This window comes from Cnephaeus nilssonii (genome assembly GCF_951640355.1).
Source record: "Cnephaeus nilssonii genome assembly, chromosome: 21".
In the NCBI taxonomy this organism is placed as follows: Eukaryota; Metazoa; Chordata; class Mammalia; order Chiroptera; family Vespertilionidae; genus Cnephaeus; species Cnephaeus nilssonii.
In genome coordinates, this window is record NC_137092.1 from 26141046 (window position 1) to 26167382 (window position 26337).

General features: G+C 40.0%; 1 protein-coding gene across 1 annotated transcript in view; it reads right to left on the bottom strand.

The window, feature by feature from the left end:
• NIBAN1 (niban apoptosis regulator 1) overlaps positions 1 to 26337 on the bottom strand; it is a 129000-nt gene that overhangs the window by 69336 nt on the left and 33327 nt on the right. Inside the window, exons 2-3 of the mRNA XM_079761337.1 lie at positions 4220 to 4350; positions 1714 to 1845 (exon numbers count right to left, since the gene is read on the bottom strand). Of these exons, the coding sequence (XP_079617463.1) occupies positions 1714 to 1845; positions 4220 to 4350 (263 nt within the window). The remainder of the gene's footprint in view (positions 1 to 1713; positions 1846 to 4219; positions 4351 to 26337) is intronic.

Here is a 26337-nt window from a genome sequence, read left to right on the forward strand (position 1 = left end):
GTTTATATTGTACTTTATTTCTATTTTCCATCAGAAATGGGAAGGAAACACATTGGTCTGCTGGCCTGAAGTCTCCTCCTATAGGTTTAGTGTCAAGAGAGCAAAGTTTTTGTTTTTTTGGTTGTTTTTTAATAATATTTTTATTGATATCAGAGAGGAAGGGAGAGGGAGTGAGAGATAGAAACATCAATGATGAGAGAGAACCATTAATTGGTTGCCTCCTGCATGCCCCCTACTAGGGATCAAGCCCACAACCCGGGCATGTGCCCTTACTGGAACTGTCCCCCGGACTCTTAGGTCCACAGGCCGACACTCTCTCCACAGAGCCAAACTGGCTAGGGCAAGAGAGCAAAGTTTTAAATCTGTTACTACTAACTGAAAAAATAATAACTATTCATTTCAAAGATAGCCTGAGATTCTATGTAGATTTAAAATGTGTACAGTAGGATATCAATAAGGAACTGTTGGAATCAGTCAACCTAATTCTCCAGTTTAATGGAAGCCCAGCCTAAACTTTAGTTTTCCTGATTCATGGTCCAGTGTTCTTTCTTCTACACCACTATACTTTCCATGGGGAAAGAAATAGGGACCAAGAAAAACTGAAGCCCTCCTGGGTGCTCGGCACTTTACTTATGTTCATAATCTCATTTCCCCCCACATTTCACAGACAAGAAAAATAATAAGATAACCTGGAATAAGTTAAAAGAAAAAATCCATAAATACAGGTGGAATAAGTATGTAAAATGCTCTGAATTCCTAGGAACTCAGGCACATTCAATCACAATCTTTTTTATACTCACCTGAGGATGTTTATTAATTTTAGAGAGAGAAGAAGGGATGAAAAGGGTGAGAGAGGGAGACATCTATGCAAGAGAGAAACTTTGATCGGTTGCCTCCTTTATGCACCCTGACCAAGACTGAACTCACAACCTAGGTATGTGCCCTGACCGGGAATCAAACCTGCAACCTTTTAGTGTAAGGAACAACACCCCAAACAACTGAGCCACCCGGCCAGGGCTCACTCATATAACCTTATTAAATAACTCCTCAGCCACCTGTCATGTAGGAAGCTTAAGAATGGGGAGGCCCTGACCAGTGTGGCTCAGTTGGTTAGAGCATCGTCCTGTGAACCTAACTAAGGGTTGTGGCTTCAATTCCCAGTCAGGGCACAAACCCAGGTTGCGGTTCCATACTGTCAGGACACATATGGGTAGCAACCCATAGATACTTCTCTCTCACATGGATGTTTCTGTCTCTCTCTCTCTCTCTCTCTCTCTCTCTCTCTCTCTCTCGAATCAATGAAAAGCATATCCTCAGGTGAGGATTAAAATGAATGAATGACTAAATAAATAATGTGTGGGGAGACTTGGAGACACAGAGCAGAGGGAGAGGCAGTGGGGCAGTGACTGAGAAAGACCTTGAAGCTGAATGGTCACAGGAAAGGCTCCTGCACTGGTCAGGAGGCATAACCTGTTTTCACACTCACTTGCAATGAGCTGTTCAAAGTCTGTCTTGCCCACTCACTAGACTGCCAGCGTCTGTCTGCGATATGCCCAGGCCTTTCATGATATGCGGCATACAATAGGCGCTCAGTCAACATCTGTTAACGGAAACGAGTGCCTGCTCGAGAGTGAGTGCTTATGGAAAGAATCAACCCTGATGCTTTCGGTAAGGGTATTGGGGGGAAGCCAGGGTTACAAGGAAATATCTTACCTCTTTGTTCTCATAGCTCTCCACAGCAAAATCATTTTTAACCACCACATATCTCTCCTTCCATTTCTTTATATCTTCGGCAAACTGGGATAGCTCTGCTTCATACAAAACGGTCCCAGGATCCAATGGTGGCTGAAAGAAGACGGATACAATTAGTTATGGCCACAAAAGATAACACGCCATGCTTACCACTAAGTCTGGCCCTGGCACTTCAAGGAATGTTTCAGGAAACTGACATCCTGGAGAAATAGTTGCTTCTTCCCCTCCCTCCACACTTCCCTCTCCTACCCTCCTGATCGGATGCAAATATTTGTCTTATTGATATTTTTGTGGCTTTCATTTCCCTCCATGGTGCCACAGAGACAAAGCTATGCCTGGGATACACGTGGCACTTAATAAATCCTTGATAAACTCTGTGGAAGAGAGGGAGGGAAGCAGTTAAATTGTAGACATCTCTGCCCACCACCAGGAATGTGCCTCTGTTTAAGTCCTGAAAAACAGGAAAATTAACAGGCTGTTCCCCTATTCATCACACCTCCAGGCAGCCTCAAAAGTCAGGTTTGGCTCAGTGGATAGAGCATCGGCCTGCGGACTGGAGAGTCCTGGGTTCGATTCCGGTCAAGGGCACATGCAAGCTCAGTCCCTGGTGAGGGGGCAAGCAGGAAGCAGCTGATCAATGATTCTCTCTCATCATTGATGTTTCTATGTCTCTCTCTCCCTCTCCCTTCCTCTCTGAAATCAATAAAAATATATTAAAAGAAAAAAAAAAAAGTCAGGCTCACTGGTTTTCCCAGGCCCCAAAGCCTTGGGAGCCAGGCTGTAAACACAGCCTGTTCTCAAGGAGACCCTGTTGGCTCTCCGATCAAAGAATAGCAGGCAAGCCAGCACAGCCCAGTTCTGCCTCCACTTAAAAGTTTGAGGATTTCTCATTAACTGGTGGCATAGATGCTGTAGGAGAGTCTCTGTAAGATTTCCAGTTAGGTTTCCCACGGGGCTACTTGTGGAAGGAACCATACCCATCCCGCCTCACAGTGCAATTCCCGATTTATCTCAAAATATGGAAATGGATCTCCTGTCTTTTACATGAATTTACATCTACTTTCCCTTTATTAAAGATCATACAGTAATGCCTTTAGAAACTCGTTCCTCCACTTTCAAGCAACATTTACAGGAACCACCCAGAGAGGATAGAACTGCTCATCTTTTTCAGGGATGAAATAAATTCCCTTCCAAATCCTGGGGCTTAATGTTCTGTCCTCACAAATAACACTAAAATAAACACCCAATGGTAGTCTACAGGTCCCACGCGGTCTAGTCCCTACCTGTCACCCCATAGTCATTTCTCGTCCCTCCTCCCTTGTTTACCCTGCTCTCAGCACACCAGCCTTCCCAATGTGCTTGTGGCTGGCTACCTCAGGGTCTCTGGACTTGCTGTGCCATCTGCCTGGACCAATCTTCCCACAGATATGCACACAGCCCACATTTATTTCACTCCCGTTTCTGCTCAAATGTCACCTCCACAGAGGGGTTCTCTGACCATCTACTCTAAGAGGACTCCTGCTCTATTTTTCCTTGTAGCATTTATTATCACCTGATAATCATTTGTTTAATGTCTGTCTCCTACATTTGAATATAAATAGGAAGCAGAGAATTTGTCTGGTTCCCCAGTTCTTGGAATAGGGCCTGGCACATAGTAGGTGTCAATAATTATTTGTTGAAGTCATGGATAATTGTGATAATAGAGCAAAGGAGAAAGAATAAGTTAGGGGATTAGAAGAGAAAATCATATTTGATCAATGACCAAAATAAAAATGACGGTAGTACGAGGCACTAAAATTGTGACTTTATAAACTGAACTTCACTACAGCAAGTCAAATTTGCAGATATCAAAGCATCAATGTGAGGAAAACATAATAAAACTGGATCATGCTAGTTTTATAATATGGATTACACCACATATGTTCTAACTTCCAGGTAAATAAGAGTTTATTGAGCATGAAATGACCTGAGAACACATTTTTTTAAAAATTGCCATTCAGTTGAATGCTTCTTTCAGATATATTATCCTATATAATATAAGCCTAATATGCTAAGTGTCCAGTCGTCCGGTCATCAGTTCAACCAATCAAAGCATAATATGCTAATGATATGCTAAGGTCGCTCAACTGCTCGCTATGATGTGCACTGGCCACTAGGGGGTAGACGCTCCAATTGGAAGGTTAGGTTGCTGCTGGGGTCCGGTAGATCGGGGACTGAGTGAGATGGGCCAGACATGCCTTGGAGCCCTCCCGCGGTCTATCCCCTGCTGGCCAACCTCCTGCATCCCTCCCCAGCCCTCTCGCAATCCAGGACCCCTTGGAGGATGTTGGAGAGCCAGTTTTGGCCCGATCCCACAGGCCAGGCCGAGGGACCCCACTGGTGCAGGAATTCGTGCACTGGGCCTCTAGTGAATTATAAAGCATTACTCAGTGGGAGAAAGATATAAAGCCAAATGGTCATGGGTTACCTTGGTCTTCAAAATTTGTGATGTTAGATCTCTTTGTTGTTCTACTTCACTGCGCACATGATTGCAGAAAGCCACAGAGTACTGGCGACTGTAGAAGGGACTGAAGTTTTTGATAGCAGCCTCAGTTTTCCCTGTAAAAACATGGATATTAGAAATTTAGACATGTAGCATCTCTCACAGAATAGACACATATCTATATAATTCATAAACACTCCTCCCGTCTCCCTAACACCACCGGTTCCCAGAAATGTATTACTCCGCATGTGCTGAGAACCTTGATACATGCTGCGCATGCCTTTATCTCTCCCTCCCCTTCTGAGGTCATCCTGAGAGACTCTGTTGTCCTTAAGGACCATCCATCCAGGAACCAATAGAATTTTCCTTCATTGGACATCAACAACCCATTGCCACGGCCATAAACTCAACATCCTTCCAATCCTCTATGACTACCATCCTACCTCACCCTGTTCTCATTTCAACTGGCTCTTCATTCCCCTCTACCCCCATCATTCAACTCCTGCACAGCAATAATCTCAGGGTCCACCATTTCAGTTCTGCACACTCATCACTCCATTTGTCTTCAGATGCCTGAGGCTCCAGCCCTTGTCTTGCTGATCCACAGCCCTGGATAAAACACCAACAAACTATTTCTTCTACTTCTGGTTCTATGTTTCTGGTTTAAATTGTGTGTGTGTGTGTGTGTGTGTGTGTGTGGTTCGAAGCATCATATAATTACTGTCACATAAAGGTAGAGAGAAAACTTTTACCAGTCTAGAGACCTAAGTTCTGGTCCCAGTTTACTGAGACAGAAAGCAGCTGATCCACATTCACTCATTCTTTCTGGGTCCCAGTATCCCTAACTCTAAAGGAAGGTGTCCACTAGTCCACACTGTTCTTGGAATCTACGTGACACTGAAGTATAACCATGGAAGTACAGCTGCCTCAAAATAGTGACCAACCACTGCAATATGGTCTCTCGGCACCGGAAGAAAATAAGGCTGAGAACCAACCATGTGGGGGCAGCTCGAGGACTCAAGATAGAGGGAGAGTCCGGCACTGGGAATAGTCTTGAGCTTTTCCAACCTGTGCTTAGCTTTAGAGAGTAGGGTAGTTGCAAAGGAAGGAAAAAGGAGGAGAAATAAGAGAGAAAGGGCAAAGGAATATTTTAAAGCAGATTGGAAATCTTCACAACCGTTCAGAGACTTACTTATAGAGAATGAAAATCAATACAGGTCCCATTGACTGTGCCTAAAAGCTGCTAGTCCTTGGAATAAGATATTAGCTTGAGAAAAAATAAACCTGATACAACATTTCAAAATATTTTTAAATACTTTCAAGTGAACTTGGCACAATTTTTGTTTTCCAGTTTGATATTATAGTCAATAGAGAAATATTGAAATATACTGACAAGATTTGTTTTGAGTTATTGTACATATAAAATTTTAACAATAAGAATTCACATGGGTTAAGATACTCAATACAAGAACCTTGAATCCGTGACTGTCAACTTTTAACCTATAAATCACAGCCACAAACACCCACAGTGTAGGAATAATCTCTTTATATGGACAAGTCTATTTTAGCTCAAGCGTTTAGGTCTCATAATATGTATGAGGTAAAGGGGACCACCTCTTACTTATTCCCTCAATAAAATGCATTTCCTGGCTGTATTTATGGGCTTTAATAATTATTACTTGTAAGGTGCTTTGAGACCCACTAATAATAGGTTCGGTGGAAATGCAAATGAAAGCTCCTATAATTTAAACCAGGCATGCTTTTGCTTGCTCTGTGAGTTTATGGTATTACTATTAATCAATATTTGCATAACACTTTAATACACTCAGGCTTTATAACTGTCTAATTGGTTATTATTTTCATTAACTTTTATATAGTGCATAAGAAATAAAATTCAATACCCTTGTCTATAATTTTCTTACATAGGAGTGAGACATCATTGAGAATTCCCACAATGAGAATGAGTCTCACCTCACTGAAACATATAAATGATTAACAAAATGTGCCCTTTAGATCCAAATAGCCACTATTTTGTCTAGCAGGAGAGCAGCCTGCTAATTTCTGATGCTAATGTTTGCACTCTGGCAAGAATTCGGATTTAAATGAAAGGAGATGGATGTCGTTTTATGTGAGCTCTACAAAGCCTTGAAAGCTGATTTCCTGCCACACCGCCAAGCCTCCCTCAAGGATGCCCGGTTTCCACTGAGGTGCTAAGATGCCACCACTCCCTCCCGATGTATGAGAAAAATGCTTCTGTGGTTTGAAAATTGCATCCGGTACCATCAATGCATCATCCACTAGGCAACACTTATAAAAAGGGGGATCCCAGCACCCTTGGCTAATTAACCTAATGACTGGTTCAAAATGTGAATAAAATAGCTAACAACATCACAAGTTATGGGGGAAAGAGAACCTAAAGCAATCCCTGAAATGCATCTAGATTTTATATTAAGCCTAACTAAACCCCAACGAAGGAAAGTCCAATGTAGGGATCGTGACACTTTGCGAAAAGCCTGGTGCTTTTGCCACTGTGGTCAGGACCATGGACTCTGGAGTCAGACAGACATGGTTTTGAGTCCCATCTCCTCTCCTTAGCAGCAGTGGCCTCTCACGTGGCTTCCTCTTGTATAAAACGAAGAGGAGCAGTCTCCTCTTGTTATGGTAATTACATGAAATAATGCAGTAAAGTGCTCATCACTGGCGCTGGCACATAGAAATAGTTCAATAACCCATAGTAATTAAACCGATGGCAATGGTGATAATGGTGCCCCCAAGCCAACGACCAAGGGAACGTCCATAAGCTGAACTAAGAAGTCAAGGAGAAGCCAAAAGCAGGTCGTCTGTGTAGCCCTTTACCTGGGACCATCAAACATAACCTACATTTTCAGAGATTCTTCAGGAACACTTATCAGCAATTTAGTGCATCCCTGAATTGAAGCCAACGGAATAAAACATTAGCATTAATGAGCCAAAGCAAAAGCATGAGTTAGTAGCTGTGTTACATTGAGCCTCTCTCTCTGAGCCTCAATTTTCTCTGCCTATAAAATGGAGATAATAAGACACCCATTTTCACAGGATTTTGTCTGGATTAAATGAGATGGTCTTCAGGTAAGAGTTTCTAGAGTGGTGCCTGACACTTTAGTTGCTCAATAAATTTTGACTATCATTACTATCATTTAATATCCCACCGTGAAAGCACTCAAATGAAGTCCATCAGCCCACAGGCACCACATACAATAACTTCCGCTGAAACCAGCTTGTTTTCCCGTTTTCAAGATTCTTGGGTTTTGAATTGCCTTCCTTCCCCACCCCACTCCCCCATTTAGTATCATATTTCCTTTCTGAATTTGTTTGTAAAACACAGTGCCAGATCTTTCACTAAAAGGTAGTTACTCAGTAACATGAAGACTAGAACCAATGGAAGGACTACTTTCACATTTTGTTATACCGGCATTTTTGGTAAATATTTCTTCTGATCCTACTTAATTATTGCAGCCTGTGCTGGGCATTGTGTTGGTACAATTTACTTCACCAGGCTGCTCATTATACCCTTCAGGGTAATCATCACCAAAGCTAAAAAAAAAGCCTCTTCGACAGCTCTGTCCACAACATTTTGCTTCAGTTCAACTTTGTAAAAGTCAGAAAAGTGTCTTCTGGCCCTTTCAAAACCATTTCAATTCACAGAGGTTCAAAAACTCAGCACTGTTATTTGATTCCTTCTCCCTTACACTCATATTCCACCATCGGATCTTGGCACTTCTATTTGCACAAGATTTGCTGAATGCACCCTCCACCCCCCCACCCCCCCATCTCCCCACACCTTGAACCAAGTCTTTATCACCTTTTAACATTGTAAGAGTCTCTTCCTCTGCCCTATGTCAGCATCACAGCAAAGCCAAAAAAACTTACTAGCTTTCAGCTCTCTAAGAGAAACAAAAAAGTCAAAACCAGAGAGGGAGGCGGGAGTGCCATGGCTGTTACACAGATCCTGGAGGATTATGGGAATCAAGCCGCCGCATGGCCTATGTGGCAGAGGCAGGTTCTGGGAAGTGGACAGAGTGAGTCCAGGGCTGACAGAGCAGAACGGGGAGAGGCTGGATCCAAGCTGGCCACCACGGTCCCGCTCCGGAGAAAGCTGGCAGGAGTTACCAAGGCCCAGAGGTTACAGTGGGGCACTGTCCTTCCGAACCAAGTCTTGCCATTCATGCTCCCAGGGAACTCTTTGGAAAGCCACGAGAGGCACACCTCAAGTCACAGAGGCACAGTCCTCTGTGTCCTGGTCTGACACGTTTCGTTTGACCCACTGCTTCAAGACCATGCCACTACCCCTGTAAAAACCTTCAACAGTTCCCTTACTTAGCCTAGCTGCTAAGTAAGGGAACTTCAACTTAGCCTAGCTGCTAAGTAAGGGAACTTCAGCTTAGCCTAGCTGCTAAGTGGTCGGCAAACTCATTCGTCAACAGAGCCAAATATCAACAGTACAACGATTGAAATTTCTTTTGAGAGCCAAATTTTTTAAACTTAAACTATATAGGTAGGTACATTGTTATTAACTTAATTAGGGTACTCCTAAGCTGGCCTTTGCTAAAAACTCAAGGGGCCAAAGAGCCGCATGTGGCTCGCGAGCCGCAGTTTGCCGACCACTGGCCTAGCACCAAAGGCCCTGTGATCTGGCCCCCACTGCCCTTATGTCCTACCTCTCCTACTGCAACTATACCTCCTGTGCATGCCCATGCCTTCCTCCCTCCGTCTCCCCCTAAATGCCCTGCCAGCCAGATTCAGACCCTTCACGCCAGATGGCAACTCCAACCCAAGAAGCCTTTTCGGCTCTCCCCAGCTGCAAACAGTCTCACCTTCCTTTGCATCCGCCCAAAACTGTGTACCACCTTTGCTACAGCTGTTTAAATAAAGCTTATCTCCCCTCCAAAGGTATACTGTACTTATGTACTCAGCAAATATTTGTTGGATGAACAAGTGAATGGCTGCGTCAATATTTAAGAGTAACGCAAAGTACAAAGCATCAGAATCATGGAGCCCACGTCAATACCCCAAGAAAGGAGAAAGGCACATTTCTCAGCCTGAAAACTTATTTCAAATATACACTCTGGAAGCCCAACTCATTTGTTTTTGAGGGGGAAAAAAATCAGACTCTTACTGATGAATTCCTTTTAAGTTTTTAAATGAATTTTGTCCAGGAAATTATATGTGGGAAAGTATTTACAACAAAAGCCTTTCTTTGCTTGTTTGTTTTTCATTGCTAGTCTGTAAACATGGGAATTCTATAAGGGTCTAGGTCAGTGGTCGGCAAACTCATTAGTCAACAGAGCTAAATATCAACAGTACAACGATTGAAATTTCTTTTGAGAGCCGAAAACCGACTTCTGCGCATGGGCCACGAAGTTTCAATCGCACTGTACGTGCACGCCCGCACGTGGTATTTTGTGGAAGAGCCACACTCAAGGGGCCAAAGAGCCGCATGTGGCTCGCGAGCCGTGGTTTGCTGACCACTGGTCTAGGTAAAGCTTACATTAAATCTGAAGGACCTAAAAGATTTGTATATTTTCTCATTCTCGAAGGTTCTTTGCTAAACTTCCAGTTCTGTCGTAGTTCAACTCAAATCTAGTCTTTAGCATGACCAGTAGTTTTCTTCCTTGAAAGATACTGTTTATAGTGGATTATTCCCAGTTTCCCCTATTATTCCCAATGTCAGTGCAACTATATGACATATTATAAAATCTTCTCTGAAATACACAGATTCTCTCCTGTCTCACTTGCAGAAAAGCAGTTCAGAAGTACAGAAAGATATAGAAAAGTCCAAACGCTATTTTCGCTATATTTCCTTCTAATGTTTTTTACATTTTTAAATAGTTGAGATTATTATATTTTGTATCCAGTTTTATTTACATAACATTGCATCCTTGGTTTTTTTCTATGACATTACTTAAATAAATTAACATATTTCAGATGTTACATTTTTATTGTTAGTATGGAAGAAAAAAAATTTTTTTTTTAAAAAAAGGTTTATTTTAACAAAGTGGCTGCTTCCTGGGAATGAAGGCGAATCCACCTAGGAGAGAGGGTCAGCTAGGCCTTTGGAAGAGTTTCTTAAAATTTGTTGAGGTTTCAGGGGAAGATTAATTTGGGGGAACAAGAGAAGTGCCTCTAAGATATTTTTAATATTTATACAATAGAGTATACTATACATTGTTGTTTATTTTCCCTAGAGTTTCTCAGACCATAAAAGTTTAAAAGTCCTGATGAATTACAACGTCAGCTTTAGCCTCCAGTTTCTAAGCACCATCACTTTGCACCTTAGGGTGGGAAAACCAGAACTCCCAATTCACAACACAGAAGTGCAAAAATCTAATTACACAGAACAATGCCCAAGGACTCTCTTTCTTCTAGTCAATGCCTTAGAGAATGGGGATAAATTGAATTCTTCATAATTGAACATACCTGAACTATTTTTTAAGCACCTTTATTATTGGTGCTTGAGTGACTGGTTTCCGAACAGACTCTACTCGGCAAAGTCAAAAATTTTTCCCTGAGGAGCCTTGATGCCAGCAAGTCCCTGCATTCTACCCGACAGAAACTCCACTTGGAGCTAAAAATAAGAGACGTGTAAACCAACCTGCATTCTCTGTGATTTACTTCAGCTACTAATCCACAGAAGAGACACACACGCACAGTTATGATCCCAAAGCTTATATTAAAGGTACAAAGCCATTCCAGGACCCTCTCTCTCCACATGCAGAAAGCATCTGGATAGAAAGCAGACGCGATCAGGAACAAACAATAGCACGGTTTCCTGGTTTCCAAAACTCACACTCACAGAGATCCAAAACTCTGAGTTAGGCTTGCCGTGTACTTGACCTTGGACTGTTAGAGACCCTCAATGTTCCCCAAACCCTGTTCTAAAAGCGGGCCAGCACCTTTAATTTGGCCACAAAGCTTAACCCGTTAAGGGCATTCAGTGAATCCACATGCCCTTACAGATGCTACAACAGCTCCAGAAGTTAAAACATTTTTTTAACTTGGGTGAGGCAGAAGTTAAAACATTTTTCTGCAAATGATCACAGCCCCTGAAATAAATGAAGGTTCCCATCCCTCACTACGTATTTAGAAGAGCAATAGCTTCACAGGTTAATATAAGAAGAGAAACGGGAGGGACATTTGAAAAGGAACACACTCTACTACTTTATAAGTTACAGTTCCCTTTACCTTATTCTATGAAAAATAAAAATGCCACAGTGGTCAGCTATTCCAGAGAACAGCTTTCTAGTACCAACAGACCTTCAGTCTGGTCTCTTTTTTTAGGGGAAGAAACCTATAGTGTTGTGGGGAAAATAGATATGCCTGTACTTTTATGCACACATCTTTCTTTAGCCATAATTAGGTGGAAGCTAACTTTAATTTTTCTTCCATTTCATTTGGAAAAAAGTGCTTGGAAATTTTCAAGATTATTTTGCCATTACCTCACAGCATGTGTCCAATTTTCTTATGACACAGCTGATGGGAATAAATCCTGTTTATTCTGTCACTTCTCTAAGCTGTCTAATGCCCCGCAAGGAAGCTGAAGATTGGCTATCTTTTTCTTTACAGCAATGAGAAGGGTGAGAAAAAGAAAATTAAATCCATCTGACACAGCTACATTCTCCGAAAGCATCCCAGGAACTCTGAATTCAGGAGGAAATAATAATATTTTTGCCCGTTAGACAACCTTTTGTGGGTTTTGAAGAAGACAGAAAACTAAAATTCAGAAAATGAAGTAATGTGATTCCCTTTGCTCTTCTTGAGTCTAATTATAGTTATTAAATTCTTTCTGCACATGTTTTATCAGAGGCTCTCATTCCCAAATCCTGAAAATATTCTTTGCTTTGAGATTGCAACCATGCAAATGAATACAACAGGCACATTAAAAGGAATCAGGCCAGACTTTAAATAAACCAGGAAACAAGCTTAGGAATTTTACCAAGTGGTTCTCCTTCCAAACCAATAGGTTCTGGTGTCTCCTCCAGACTTATTTTCCTAACTATATCCTTTCTTTCTCTTCATCCCACTTTCTGCTTTTCTTCTTTCCACACAGAAGTATGTTTGTCTGAAACAGTTTCTATTATGGTTGCTACTTCTCTCTCACAAATATATACCATTGCCCTGGCCTGTGTGACGCGGCTGGTTGAGTGTCATCCCATGAATTCAAAGATCCCTGGTTCAATTCCTGGTCAGGGCACAAGCCCAGGTTGAAGGTTTGATCCCCAATTGGGGTGCATACAGCAGGCAACTGATCGATGTCTCTCTCTCTCTCTCTCTCTCTCTCTCTCTCTCTCTCTCTCTTCCTCTAAATCAATAAAAATATACTTAAATTATACACACACACACACACACACACACACACACACACACACACACACCATTGATGTAAAGAAAGAAAAAAGCATTTCTAGATAACTGTGTTTGGGGCCCAGATATGCTTGTGTTGTGTTAATCTGGAGGTACAGATAACAATAAGACAAAGTAAACTTGGCTAGGAAAATGAAATGTGGCATTGCTAGACTTGGTGGTGGAGGCTTGGTGATGGGGGGTGGGGAAGTCCAAGAAAAAGTTCATAAAGCTATTCAACATTTCTGCAGGCCAGCTGGCTTTTTGAAACTATTTACAAGGCAGATAAGGTACCCATTAGTGAGAACTATCTTAACAGGCTCTAACTTATCCTCACAAGAATGTAAGAACTGCCCAAATGGTTCTGACTCCTGTCCACTTGATTTGGTCAGTCACTGTGTCCTCCGAATACAGTTTTCTTGATAACAACTCCAACATCTCCAATAAGAACGCCTGACCTAGCACAGCCCAAAATACAGCTCATCACATAGTCAAATTTTGCGTTTTTGACAATCTAAGGACTGCCAGTCAGTGGATCAGTTAATCACTAAATTTAAAAACTCCTAAGTAAAGTACATTAGTGTAAAAAGTATCCAAAAGGTGTGTGATGCATTAACGACTTAGATAGTCCCAAGTTCTTTAAAATTACCTCCTTCTTATCCTATGGAAATTGCTCTTCTATAAAAATGAGTTCCCGAGGCACTTAATAAGTGTGCTGGAACCTCATACGATTAGCTCTGCTTGGAGTCCAAGCCTCCCAAATGAGAGTCAATTACTCTAAACTAGTCATTACACGCACCAAGGAAGTAGAACTGTAAATAACTGGGAACACCTCCCACAATACCCCTGAGAAAGCAGCTTCAGTTCATCTGGATGGTAAGCACAGACACGCCAGGGTCAATCATATTCCAACTTCCATAGACTGATGAAAAGACCAAAGATTACAGACTTCCAGAGCTAGATTGTAATGCTTATTTCCATCCTCCTCTCCTATTTTCAGATCAAGAAATTAATTGGCCGCTGGTTACAAAACTAGTGAGTAATAGAACATTTATGAAAATAAAAAAAACAGTGTCAATGTTTTTAACAGTGTTTCTCTCTACTAATAATACATGGACTTTTATGGAGGAATCCAAGCACTTCTTTTATGATATACATTTACAATCAATCGAAATACATTATTGAGTTCCAACACAATTATCAAGTTCTTTAATGAATATTAAGCTATTGGATCAATAAGTTAAAAGCAATGCTAATGTCTATTGCTTCAATGTAATGAGTTTTCAATTTGTCAGTAGAATCAGCATGCCAATGTGTTTTCAGAATCCACTCTGCATAGACAAGGACTCTGTATTCAAAACAATCCATTAAGTGATTTAGGAGGGACAGTAAAAGCATTTGGCTCAGGTTCATCCCAATTGGCAGAAGTTGCCAGCAAGAAGGCAGAGACTCAGCAAAGCCCTGGGCACAAGGGATAGGAGCCGACCTTCTGAGTACCCCTTAATCTCATTCATGTGTCCCAATTACTAGTAAGTGGCATCACTGTCTTGAGCAAAGCCGCAGTCTTTACTGGCTAATATAAGGCTCCCTGAGAAAGGCACTATGTAGATTTTCTTATCTGCTGATTAAGAATCTGTTTTTGCATCAAATTAAGGTTAAAAGGTACTGCTATGGACCAGCCCAGCCACCCACATGATATTTGAAATATCTTTAACAAAGTTTCTCTGGTTCCTTCTCTGTATTTTACTTTATATGAGCCAAGAGATGAGATGTGTTGAATTATAAACCATTAATAACAAAGATTTTATATGTATGTCTGTGTTTTCTTTCATTATGAGCTATTTCAAACATACAGAACAATACGGGGAATAACATACATTGCCACTATCCAGCTAAATAAAATCTTAGCATTATGCCATATTTGCCTTAAAATTTTTTTTAACTATATTTTATTGATTTTTTACAGAGAGAAAGGGAGAGGGGGAGAGAGTTAGAAACATCGATGAGAGAGGAAAATTGATCAGCTGCCTCCTGCACACCCCCTACTGGGGATGTGCCCGCAACCAAGGTACATGCCCTTGATGGGAATCGAACCTGGGACCCTTCAGTCCGCAGGCCAAAGCTCTATCCACTGAGCCACGCCGGCTGGGCATGCCTTAAAATTTTTTTAAACAAAATACTGCAGCTACATTTGTACCCCCCTACCCCTGCGCCACATTACTAATAGGCACCACTATGCTCAAAGTCATGTTTATTCCTGTAAGTCATTTTTGACCCCCACCATATACTCATGCATCCATACATAATTATAGCATTGTTATGCATATTTTCAAACTTGACCCTTCCTGTCATTCTGTAGCTACTTTTTTTTAACCCATATTAATACAGATAGATAGATAGCATATATCTCATATATGGGATATTTAATTCTAGATTATTCATTTAAACTGCTATCTATACTTCTAACATACACTACAATTTATGTATCAAAGAGTGGGCATCTTCGTCTGCACTTAATATTGGCGTGTCTGTGCTTACCATCCAGATGAACTGAAGCTGCTTTCTCAGGGGTATTGTGGGAGGTATTCCCAGTTATTTACAGTGTACATAAATTGTAGTGTATGTTAGAAGTATAGATAGCAGTTTAAATGAATAATCTGCTGGATGTCACACGTGGTTCCTCTCTTTTTGCTGTCACAGTCTTTGCTGATGTGAGTGTATATGGTACATAAGTGGGAGAGTTTTTCTAGAGTGTGTGTCTAGAATGCTGGGCAAAGAGTGGGCATCTTCGCCTGCACTTAATATTGCCAAATTTCTCTCCTAAGTAGCTGTGAAATTCACATGACACCAGCAGGGTATGAGAGTTTTCTCTTCCCACAGCCTTAGAAACTCTAGGCATTATCCTACTTTCACATTTGTGTCTATTTTGATGAGTAAAAAAAAAAAAATGATGCCTTTATTTAACATTTAACAGATTGCTAATGAGCTGAGCGTTTTTTCAGATATTTATTGGCCATTCAGATTTCTTATTCTGTGAATTCAAAGCCTCTCCCCATGTGTCTTCTTACCAACGTGTAGGCATTCTTTATCAATTTTAGGTATGAACCTTTCTCGGATATAAACATTACAGTTGTCTTTTCCCAACCTGTGGTTTGTCTTTTCCCTTTGATTATAGTGTTGAACGGAAGTTTTAAAAGTTGTGTGGAATCAAATTTAACCATCCTATTCCCCCTGGTTTGTGTTTTTAGTGTCTGGCTTAGGAATTCCTTCCTTACTTTTTTCTTCATAAGGATGGTCTCCTATATTTTCTTTGAAAAGTGCTTTAGCATTAAGGCTTTTTTACATTAAACCTGGAATTAATTTTTGTGTAGAGTATGATTTAGGAATAAGTACTTTTCCATACAAATAACTAATTAGTCTGGAACTATTATCGAAGAGTCCATATTTCTCCCAAAATGTACAGCAACTTCTGATAGACAACAAGTTTCCATGTTTGAATGGGTTGTTTTAGAGCTCTCCAGTCTGTTTCATTGGTCTGCTGTCTATCCCTGTAGCATTAGTACTATGCTGTCTTCATAATTACAGTGATATAATAATTTTGGGTATCTGGAGAGTAAAGTCTTCCCACTTGATTCTTTAAATTTTCTTACATGTTCTTCAGCCAAAGCTCTTCCACTTGACTCGAGGGTGAATTATGTAAAACATTGGAAAAACAATGAATTTGTGACTGTTATGAGGCAAACTGATAGCTCTATGATGTAATCTTCCCATCTAAAGCTCCTGCTGGCCCATACAGCACGTGTGTGCAAACTAGAAGGGACCCTTCCTCGGGGCAGATGCAGTTACAGGAATGGAGACTGCAGCACAGACTAGATTCTAGCCTCTGTGTGGCCCTCTTGGTTAGGAAACCAACCGACAGTTATAACATTGTCTCTATAGCAAAAGGCATTCCAAAATCCCAACCACTGACATCACTGAAACATCTGGAGTACATGAAGGACTGCCTAGCTATGAGAAGAGATACTGGAATACTAAGTTACAAAAGGGAAACCTTTAAGAAATAGATTCTTTCTTGGATCAGGTGAACTTCCTATTGTTGACTGAATGTGGATCAGAGGTGGATTGGTCCCGTGGATGACACCTGACTTGTTGTGCAGTCAGATTAGTGGCTGTCATCTGTCTGCATTGTCCCAACTATGGCACCATTTGAGGTTTACACCAAGCACTCCCAGAAGGCCCATTTGGTTCCAAAACTAACACTCCAAAAGGGGGGAATCCGTGGTTTCAGATACATCTGAAGAAGGCTGGGTCAGTGTCAGCACAGAGCAATTTCTCAAGCCTTTCCCTGGAAGTTCTATCCTCTGCTGAACCAAGCTGGACTTACAGTGGCAAAAGATTCCATTTCAGAGAGGTGTAAGGTGGCCTCACCACTTATTAATGATCTGATCTTAGGCAGGTTACTTTATCTATAGGTCAGCATTGTTTAGTAGAAATTTCTGTCATGATGAAGACATTCCACACCTGTTCTGTGTAGTATGGCTACTGAAATGTGGTTAGAGTGATTGAGAAAATGAATTCACATTTCAGCCAGTTTCGCTTAACTTGAATAGCCACATGTGGCCTGTGGCTACCATGCTAAACAGTACTGCTCTAGAAAACTTTCACGTCTTCATCTTAAAATGGGGATAAAAGTCCCCTATCTCAGTGTTTTCCTTCATTTTACTGGTTAAGATTCCCCTAGGCTGCCTGATAAAAAATCTACATTAATAAAAGAGAAACATGCAAATTGACTGTCACTTTGCGACACCCACCAGCCAATCAAGAGTGAGTATGCAAATTAACCCAACAAAGATGGAAGCGGCCCCACCCCCCAGCCGCTCCAGGCCTTGCATGCAGGTGCAGAGTGGCCGGGCGGGGCAGAACTCCTGCTATGAGGGGGAGGGTAGGGGGCGGAGGGAGCTACAGGAGCTGTGATCCGGCTGGAGTGAAGATGAAAGGTGGCGGCCAGAGCGAAGGCCTGGGTCCCAGGTCCCGGAGGAAAACAGGTGCCGGCAGCCAGGGGAAGGAAAGCCTATTGCATGAATCTTTGTACAACAGGCCTCTAGTATATATATAAAATTCCATTCCCCACATCAGACCCACTGAGTCAAAATGTACCAAGAGAGGCTAGAAATCATGTATTTTCATGTTGTTCCAATTGATATTTAAGGTAGCATTGTAATGAAGAATAGATTCTGATATTTGCAAGGATTTGCAAGATGCCTAACACAGTACACACCCCAGAGAAAGAAGGTACATGCTGCTAACATATGTGCTCACGACTATCTAAAGTACTGAAGGGGATCCGAAAATGCAACCCCCAAATATGCCATTTTCACATAAGGATTATTTTGAGCTGAAGGTAATTAAGAAGCAGCAAATGCAAAAAGAGATCTTTGCCTTCCCCCCCACTGCCTACAAGCAGGATATACATTTCCTTTGTGAAGTGTTCCTTGTCCCACTTCCCTCTGCCATACCAGAAGGAAGAAAACCATCACCACTGGAGACAGAAAGTTGGCACACAGATGGGTCTGCACAGGCAAACCTCACTAAAATAACCCTTAACTTCCATTAGTTCCTTATCATTTACTGCCCCTAGAAGGCCAGTTCCCTTTTCCTTTGTCTTGTCATCTCTCCACAAATGTATATCGCCCTTTGTTTAGATTATATATAAGCCCCACATTCTAACCACTCCTTTGAGATGCTCATCACTCCCATACATATGTGTGTTGTATGCGTAAGTAAATGTGTATTTTCTCCTGCTAGCTTACCTTTTATCGGTTTAAATCACAGGCCGCAGCCACTGAATTTAAGAGGGTAGAGGAGAGCTTTATTTTCCTCCCCTACAGTACCCAATTCAAAGGTCTCTGGTGTATGGTTAGACAATCTAGTTTTAAAACTTCTGCGTGTTGCCCAGCCATCATGGCTCAGTGGTTGAGAGATAACCTGTGAGCTAGGACGTCACAGTTCAATTCCCAGTCAGGGCACATGCCCGGTTGTGGGCTTCATCCCCAGGACGAGGCAGCCAATCGATGATTCTCTCCCATCATTGATGTTTGTCTCTCTCTTCCTCTCCCTTCCTTTCTGGAATCAATAAAAATATATTACATAAATAAATAAAGTGTTAAAAATAAACAAATAAAAATAAAACTTCTGGGTGTCAGAAAGCTGAGGGCACTTTACCAGTTTTCCTTTGTTCTGTTGTAATGAGAAGAAATAGAACAACATAAGGTATGACTGATGATGGGTAGCTTGAAGGCTGGATGATCTCAACTCTATTGGATGGGGTATAATATACACTGAGTGGCCAGATTATTATGATCTCTGAACACATAATAATCTGGCCACTCAGTGTATATCCTATATAATAAAAGGCTAATATGCAAATTGTCCCCTCAACCAGGAGTTTGACCAGCAGGCTGGCTGGCCAACCACTCATGTCCCTTCCCCTTGGCCAGGTTGGCTGGACCCCACCCATGCATGAATTCATGCACCGGGCCTCTTATATATATCTTATTATGTGTTCAGAGATCATAATAATCTGGTCACTCAGTGGTATTGGAAATCTGGCAAAGGAACTTGGAAATCTGGGAGGCAATAGGAAACTAGTAAACTTGTAACTATATCATCAAGGTAATTTGAAAAACAGAAGTAAAAGAGAGAAAGAGAGGGGGAGGTCGAAGGAAAAAATTTTGCATAGTGAAGGCTTTCTCAATGGCAAAGTTGTTAACTTTACGATTGAGAGAAAAGAAAGATCTCAATAGGATTAAAAATGGCTTTTTTTTGACAAATGGCCTGCATGCTAATCCATTCCCGAATTTGCTGCTGTTTCAAGGAACACATTATATAATTGCCACAGGAAAGTCTAAAATTTCAGTATAGTTGCAGAAATCCATGAACACCCCCATTTTGTGACTGTGGAAGCCATCTGCTTATCTACTTTCCTTAAGAGACTATAACGAGATTCTTTCAGAGTACTTGAAGCGCTCCATAAAAGACACAAACAAAAGAAAGGTTGTTACTTGCAGAAGCCGAAACATCATGAGCTAAAAAAAAAAGAAAAAAAAGTGTCTATTATGGCTTCTGTGGGCTCTTCTCAGCAAGAAAACTGATCTGAAATAGTACAGATACCATTGGCCCTGCTTTGTAGTAGAGATACCAAAACTGGGGGATAAAAAGATGTTCACGCTGGGAAGAGGAAAGCTGCAACAAGGTAATAAATTATACAGCAGGAAAGCTAAAAAAAAAAATGCTTGGGTTGTCACTTGAGTTCACATTTTAAACTTCACTTTATTTCCTTGTAACATGTATATTATAATGTTTGGCTAACTGCAAAACTTGACTTTTATTTTACTACTACAGCAGATGGAAGATAACTTAGCTATGTGCAGAAATGTAAAAATAATTCATTAATTCTTCTTTATCCCCTCTGAATAATTGATTATGTAAGAAAACAAATAAATTATATATAACTTGGTCAAAGGTTTAAAACAAAAAAATTTTTTAAAGAAGTAAAAGTATTTAATCACTAAGATAAGATTAAAAGTTGTTCCCTTTTAATATAACAAAATATAAATATATTTATAATAATAGAACAAAAATAAATATTTCATTAAATGAATGAAACTAGGTATGTATAAAAACATCACTCTTGCTTACAGCAGTCTCTCCTTCTTCTTTCTCATTCAGTCATATTCTCCCTCTCCCTCTGTTTAAACTTGTAAGTACCTCTATAATTCTTTAAAACTCTATTTCAAAACTGTTCTGTTTCTTACATACTGTGAGTTTATTTTCCCTTCATTAGACAACCAGAAAGACTTCAAACAAATACTAATTTGACGAACAGATTTGTCCTAAAGCAATGTGTTAACTATGTAGTAATTTGGTATGAGACAAATTGGGGGAAAAAATCAATAATCTTAAGCATTTGACCTGCGATGAAGCAGGGGGACCAGCTCCCAGCAGCCTGGGGCTCCCGGAGAGGAGGTCACAGAAGGAGCTTTTTACCCCTTTTCTCCAAACCTGATCTGAAGTTTACGGTTTCGCTGGGAGCAAACCACCACAACTGCACATTTACAAAGAAAGCTGGGAGGTGAACATTTAGATTAAGACCGTGCTTATGTGGCACAAACATACTTGGTTGATTTAATCCAATTTCGCAAGAAGGAGGAAAGAATCGAGTTGAAACAGTCTGAATATTAGAAATTTGCTACTTTTAGAAAAACAAAACAGACCCCAGTTTACGCTGGAAATAATTTTTTTTTTTTTTTAAGATTCCAGAGACTCTTGAGAAGAAAAGAAGTGAACTACCTTGTCATCTGTTTTGCTGTTTTCCAGGAAGGATCTCTGTGGTGCTTTAGACTTGTCTATATTTGGGGAATGGCAACAGGTGAGGAATAAAACGCAGCTGCGTAGTGACTCCCTGGAGTGTTCTGTAAACATCCTAGGTAATGAGTGCAAAATACATCTGAATACACAATGCCTCCTATGAGTCAGTCACAGGCTCTTTAATACTCTCCAAATAAACAAATTAATAAGACAAATACTAAACAATAACCAAAAAAAATGTTTAAACACACATACCCAAAAAATATCTCTAGATTGAGGGAGCTTCCTTTAGGAGGGAAAGAAAGGAAAAATTTTGTCTCATTCATTTATCCCAGGCTAGAAAGAAGAAGAAAAAAAAATGTGTGTGTGTGTGTGTGTGTGTGTGTGTGTGTGTGTGTGTGTATCTTAGTTGTTATGGTTTTAAATAAGTAAGACCTGCCAACCAAAGCCAGGGAAATGAATGACAGGAAGTGAGGCACACTTGAAAGAGGAAGTGGTTTTGCATCAGGAAAGGGGAGTAGATGGAGGAGTAGGAAACCCACAAGATGTGTAAAAATGGAAAATCAAGGGCCTCATCTTAAGAAGCTCAGAGCCCACGAGTAAATTATCACAAAGATGCATAATCCAACCAAATAGACCCTTATGGCTATTTGAAGATATAGGAAGGTAATCCAGATAGACCAAGAGACAGAAGGTGTATTATATATACAATTTGCCATCAAAGTGTATGTAAAACATTGAATCATTAAAAACCCAAAGAAAACATTTAAAATGTGAAATAAGAACACCTGTTTTTAAATTATATACTATACATCTGGGATTAATTAAAATTTGGTAGTTTGACCTTAGATTTCTTTTCTTTCTTTCATTTTTTTATTTTTTATTTTTTTGCTACTCCTCACCTGAGGATATTTTTCCATTGATTTTTAGAGAGAGCAGGAGAGAGGGGAAGAGACAGAGAGGAACATCAATGTGAGAGACACATTGATTGGTTGCCTCCCACATGCGCCTGAGCAGGAAGGAGATGGAGCCTGCACCTGAAGTACCTGCCCTTGATTGGAATCAAACCCAGACCCTTCAGTCCAAGGGCAGATGCTCTATCCTCTGAGCAAACCAGCTAGGGCTGACCTTACATATCTTGATTATTATAGAATTTAGTAGTTTATCTGACACTTTAAAGTTTTAGTATAAAAGTTGAAGCAAACAAAAAATTTTCTTTCATGAAAAAAATATATTTTCAGATTTAATTATGTATAATGAAGTATAAGAAAGTGGTAAGATCAGGGAAGTAAAGTATGGCATATTTTTAAATGAATGCTACCATTAAAAATACATTTGTGAAAAGGAACTAACATAAAAATAGAAGGGAAAAAATTCATCCATGGGCCTGGACAACAACAACCAAAAAGTGAACATAGAGACCAATCACAAAGAAGTAAAAGAAACAAAACCAGCCCTGGCTGGTGTAGCTCAGTTGATTGGGGATTGTCCTATGCACCAAAAGTTTGCTGGTTCGATTCCCAGTGAGGGCACATGCCCAGGTTGCTGGCTGGCTCAATTCTCATTGGAGATGCATGCAGAAGGCAACCAATTGATCTCTCTCTCTCTCTCTCTCTCCCTTTCTCTCTCTGTAAAAATCAATAAAAACATATATATTTTTTAAAAAACCATCTGGGCAGAGGAAAAAAAAAACTGGAAGGAACAAAACCAAAACACTATCAGTGGTTAGCACTGAGTAATAGGCCCATGAAGGAATTGTTTTTCTTCTATTTTTATAAGGGCTATGTTTTGTAGACATATTTTATTTTAAAATAGGTTTAAAAAAAAACATTATCCAGAAAAACAGTACAGAAAAAGTAATAACCTGCTTAAAGTCTTAAAAAACCTACCGAGCGAGTTCAAATAGAAACATCACACAATATTAAATTACTATTTTAAAAGCAAGGTAAATAAGTGTCCCATTAACTGAAAAAGCATGGCAAAAATCAATCCAATCACTTAAAGAGCAGAAATAATCAATAGTAATCTCTCAAACAGCATCAATTCTGCCATCATTTTCAAGAATATTTATACTGTTAAAATGAGCAATTGATTTAGCTAAACTTATGATTTTGTACTCTAGTTATATTAAGCATGTGGTCCCAATTTTAAAGAACCAGTAATTATATAATAACAGCAACTTTGGCTTTACTGTCTCTTTTCTCATTTTTGCTTCTATATTACAATTTTAACATGTGACTCTTTCACAATATATTAAATGATTATTATATGCACAAAATTATAATAAGTGAATTGTAAGGGGTAGAATGAAAAGAAACAATTCTCCCCACTGGGACCCTCACTGATTCCCTTGTTCTTTCCTTCCACTTTTACGAAGCACACCCACCCCTACCCCATCACCCTTACCCAATGCCACCTCCACACAGAGAAATGGTTATAAAGTCACTGGGGAAAGAACGCAAACGCACTGGGAAATATAATAAGCAGGTAAAATACAATGACCCTAGATCATTTTTCTTAATGGTTACATTATATTTGGCTTCTGCTTAAAATAATAATTTCTGTTCCCATTTATAACCTTGATGTCATAGTTTGTTCATAGATATCACTTCCTCGGGAGCCCAGCCTGTCTGTTTCTAAACCCCCCAATATTTTGTGTCAGTGTCATTGAGGTATGATTTACATATAATAAAATTCGCCAATTTTAAGAGTATAATTCAATGAGTTTTGACCAATACTTATAATTTTACAACCACCACATTATCATGATATAAAACAGCTTTATCACTCCCCAAAACCCAATTTTAAAAAAATAATTCAAGTACCCTAAAATCATAATATTTAAAATGCTTCCAAATAGTGTTGTCCTTTGACATAGTAAGTGAGATTTAGTAAGTCTGATTTCCAAACGTTTGAAAGGAAGGTCTATGCCACTTATTTTTTGTAAACAGCAACCTCCTAGAAGATTTTTTTCCCTCCCAAAAGGAAGAAATATATGGCACTGATTTAGTTTTTAAGAAATAAAACTCACTTGAATAAGAATTTCCCTCTGAACGTGTCTTTTTTCCCCCCTCACCAAATAAATGTACATTTAAAAAATTCTTTTTTTCTTAATATAACAATAAAACAAATGCTGGCTAATTGTATCAGCTTCATCAAAAATGTTATCGAGTGTACCTGGTAGATTAGATTATCATGAAAAGCTAATAGGAAGATTTGTCAAACTTTTACTGAACAATGTGCTTGGTACTTTAAACATGGTCACATTTCACCATCTAACCGGACATAAGACTGCACCCAGCAGATTAGAGCAAAAGCAACCCTCCAGAGGCAGTAATGGGAGGAAGAACAAAAACAGGAATCAGGAACCCTTTCACCCCAAGAGAACGCACAAAGGATCAGTACATCCAGCTCCACGCTCAAGTGGTCCCCTTCAGGCTCCAGGGACCTTGGCTGCCAAAAACCGAAGCCACTACTGTCTCCTTTCCATGTCTCTGGCAGACTTTTCAGGAATATCCAGTTTGCTGGCTGTTGCTTTATCCTCTTTCACAACTTCCTACTCAGGGTTTCTTTTACCAGTAAGTGACTGGAGAAAAACAGGACAAGGTAAAGCGCAAATCTATCCATCTTTTATATAATCAGCAATGAAATAAAAGTCTCCAGAGATTGAATCTAGGTAGACCACTGAGAGAAAAGTTTGAAGTCGGCTCAATTCAGAGCGAGGGCTGCCAAAACAGCGGTATCTATCCATCGTTAGCCTGGGAGATAAAGAGACTGACGGTTTGATTTCTTTTGACAGGTTTCTCACATCTCAATTTGTGGTGGGGGGACACTCCTGCAGTACGGGAATGCCTGAAATGAGCATGCTCAATGTGGAAAAAAAAAAGAAACTGACTCAAGGATAAGTTATATGATTTCAACCTTTGCTTCCTGTGTGTACATGAAAAGATATGCTTTACTAAATGAGGACATCAAGAAGCAAATCAGATAAGAAATGCACAAAATCATCCATTAAGCTGAGTTTTAAGACTAACTAAACCTAAATGGTGCACGCATGTGATAGATGGAAGGGGGCGAGAGCAAGTATGTTTATGATGCTTCCACCCATAAGCATACAACCATCAACTTGGGAAACAGAGTTGAGGAGTTTGGGTGCTCAGTGTTTCAGCCTCCCTCCTGGCAGACCCCTTTGGTAAAATGACTGTGGTCACCAAATGTACATTATGGTTTTAGGACACATGTCAGTGCACATCGAGAAACCACAAAGGGATGTGGCTCAACCAATTTAGTCTTTAGTGATAGAGGTGATACTTCAGCAAGAGGTAGGCTGGTCTCTGGGCATGTTTTGAAGTAAGTGCATCTCACTGCTCCTAAAATGCATGGTTTCTTCACATTTTAACATCTCTAAATTGGGCGTGTGTCTTATAATCAATGGGGTCTTCCACAAAGTTGCTATCATGACGTGGTTGCATGTGCACAAACTTGGGTCATAGCTGTTCTGACTGGTGTTACATTAATTGAGCTTTGTTTATAGATAGTATTGAATTTCATTGCCATTTTTAATACATCTTTAAAAGATTATACTGGTTCAATATAAAAACAAAAATTATTGCGTAAATAATAAGGCATGGGAATGGAGTTTCAGGATAACATTGATATCAGTGAAATAAATATTTATCTTTGGGGAAAAATGATCACAATTCCTTATTTGATCGCAAGCAACAATCGATTATTTAATGGGATCTAAACAAGAGACAGAAAACGTTGAGTTGCATTTTGTTGCAGAGATACATGCAAAGGGCTGTCTACTTTGTGCCAAGCAATACAACTGAAAGCAGGCAAAGTGCTGAATATCTCAGAAGAGATGCAAGAAATGCCAAAAACATTGATGCCAATTCATGTGTAGGGCGGGATGATCATTAAACATAATTGGCAGCACTTTTTTTTTCTTAATGATACATAAAATAGTGGTGCACTTACCATTGAGATCATACACAAGTCAGTGAAATACTACAGTCAAGTTTGTCTTCAGTACCCTCTCTCTCCATGGTTCTCCCCTCCTGCAGTTAGCTCAATACACTCCACAGCTTTTTCTGCAAGTTAGTCTTGCCTATCTCAGAGATACTAATATTTGAAACCTGTATGAGCTAATGGACAAGGCTGGTTCGAGCTGTAAACTGTTTTTGCATTACTCCTTGAAGCAATTTAGAATATATGAAAAATCCACTTGAATTTTATGATTTTTTTAAAGTTTAAAAGCTACTACTGTTTAGCATAGTAGTTAAGAAAGACAAGGTCTGGGCATAATCAAAGAAAAATGTATCTGCCTTCTTTCCCCTCTTAGTAACAGCCTTTTT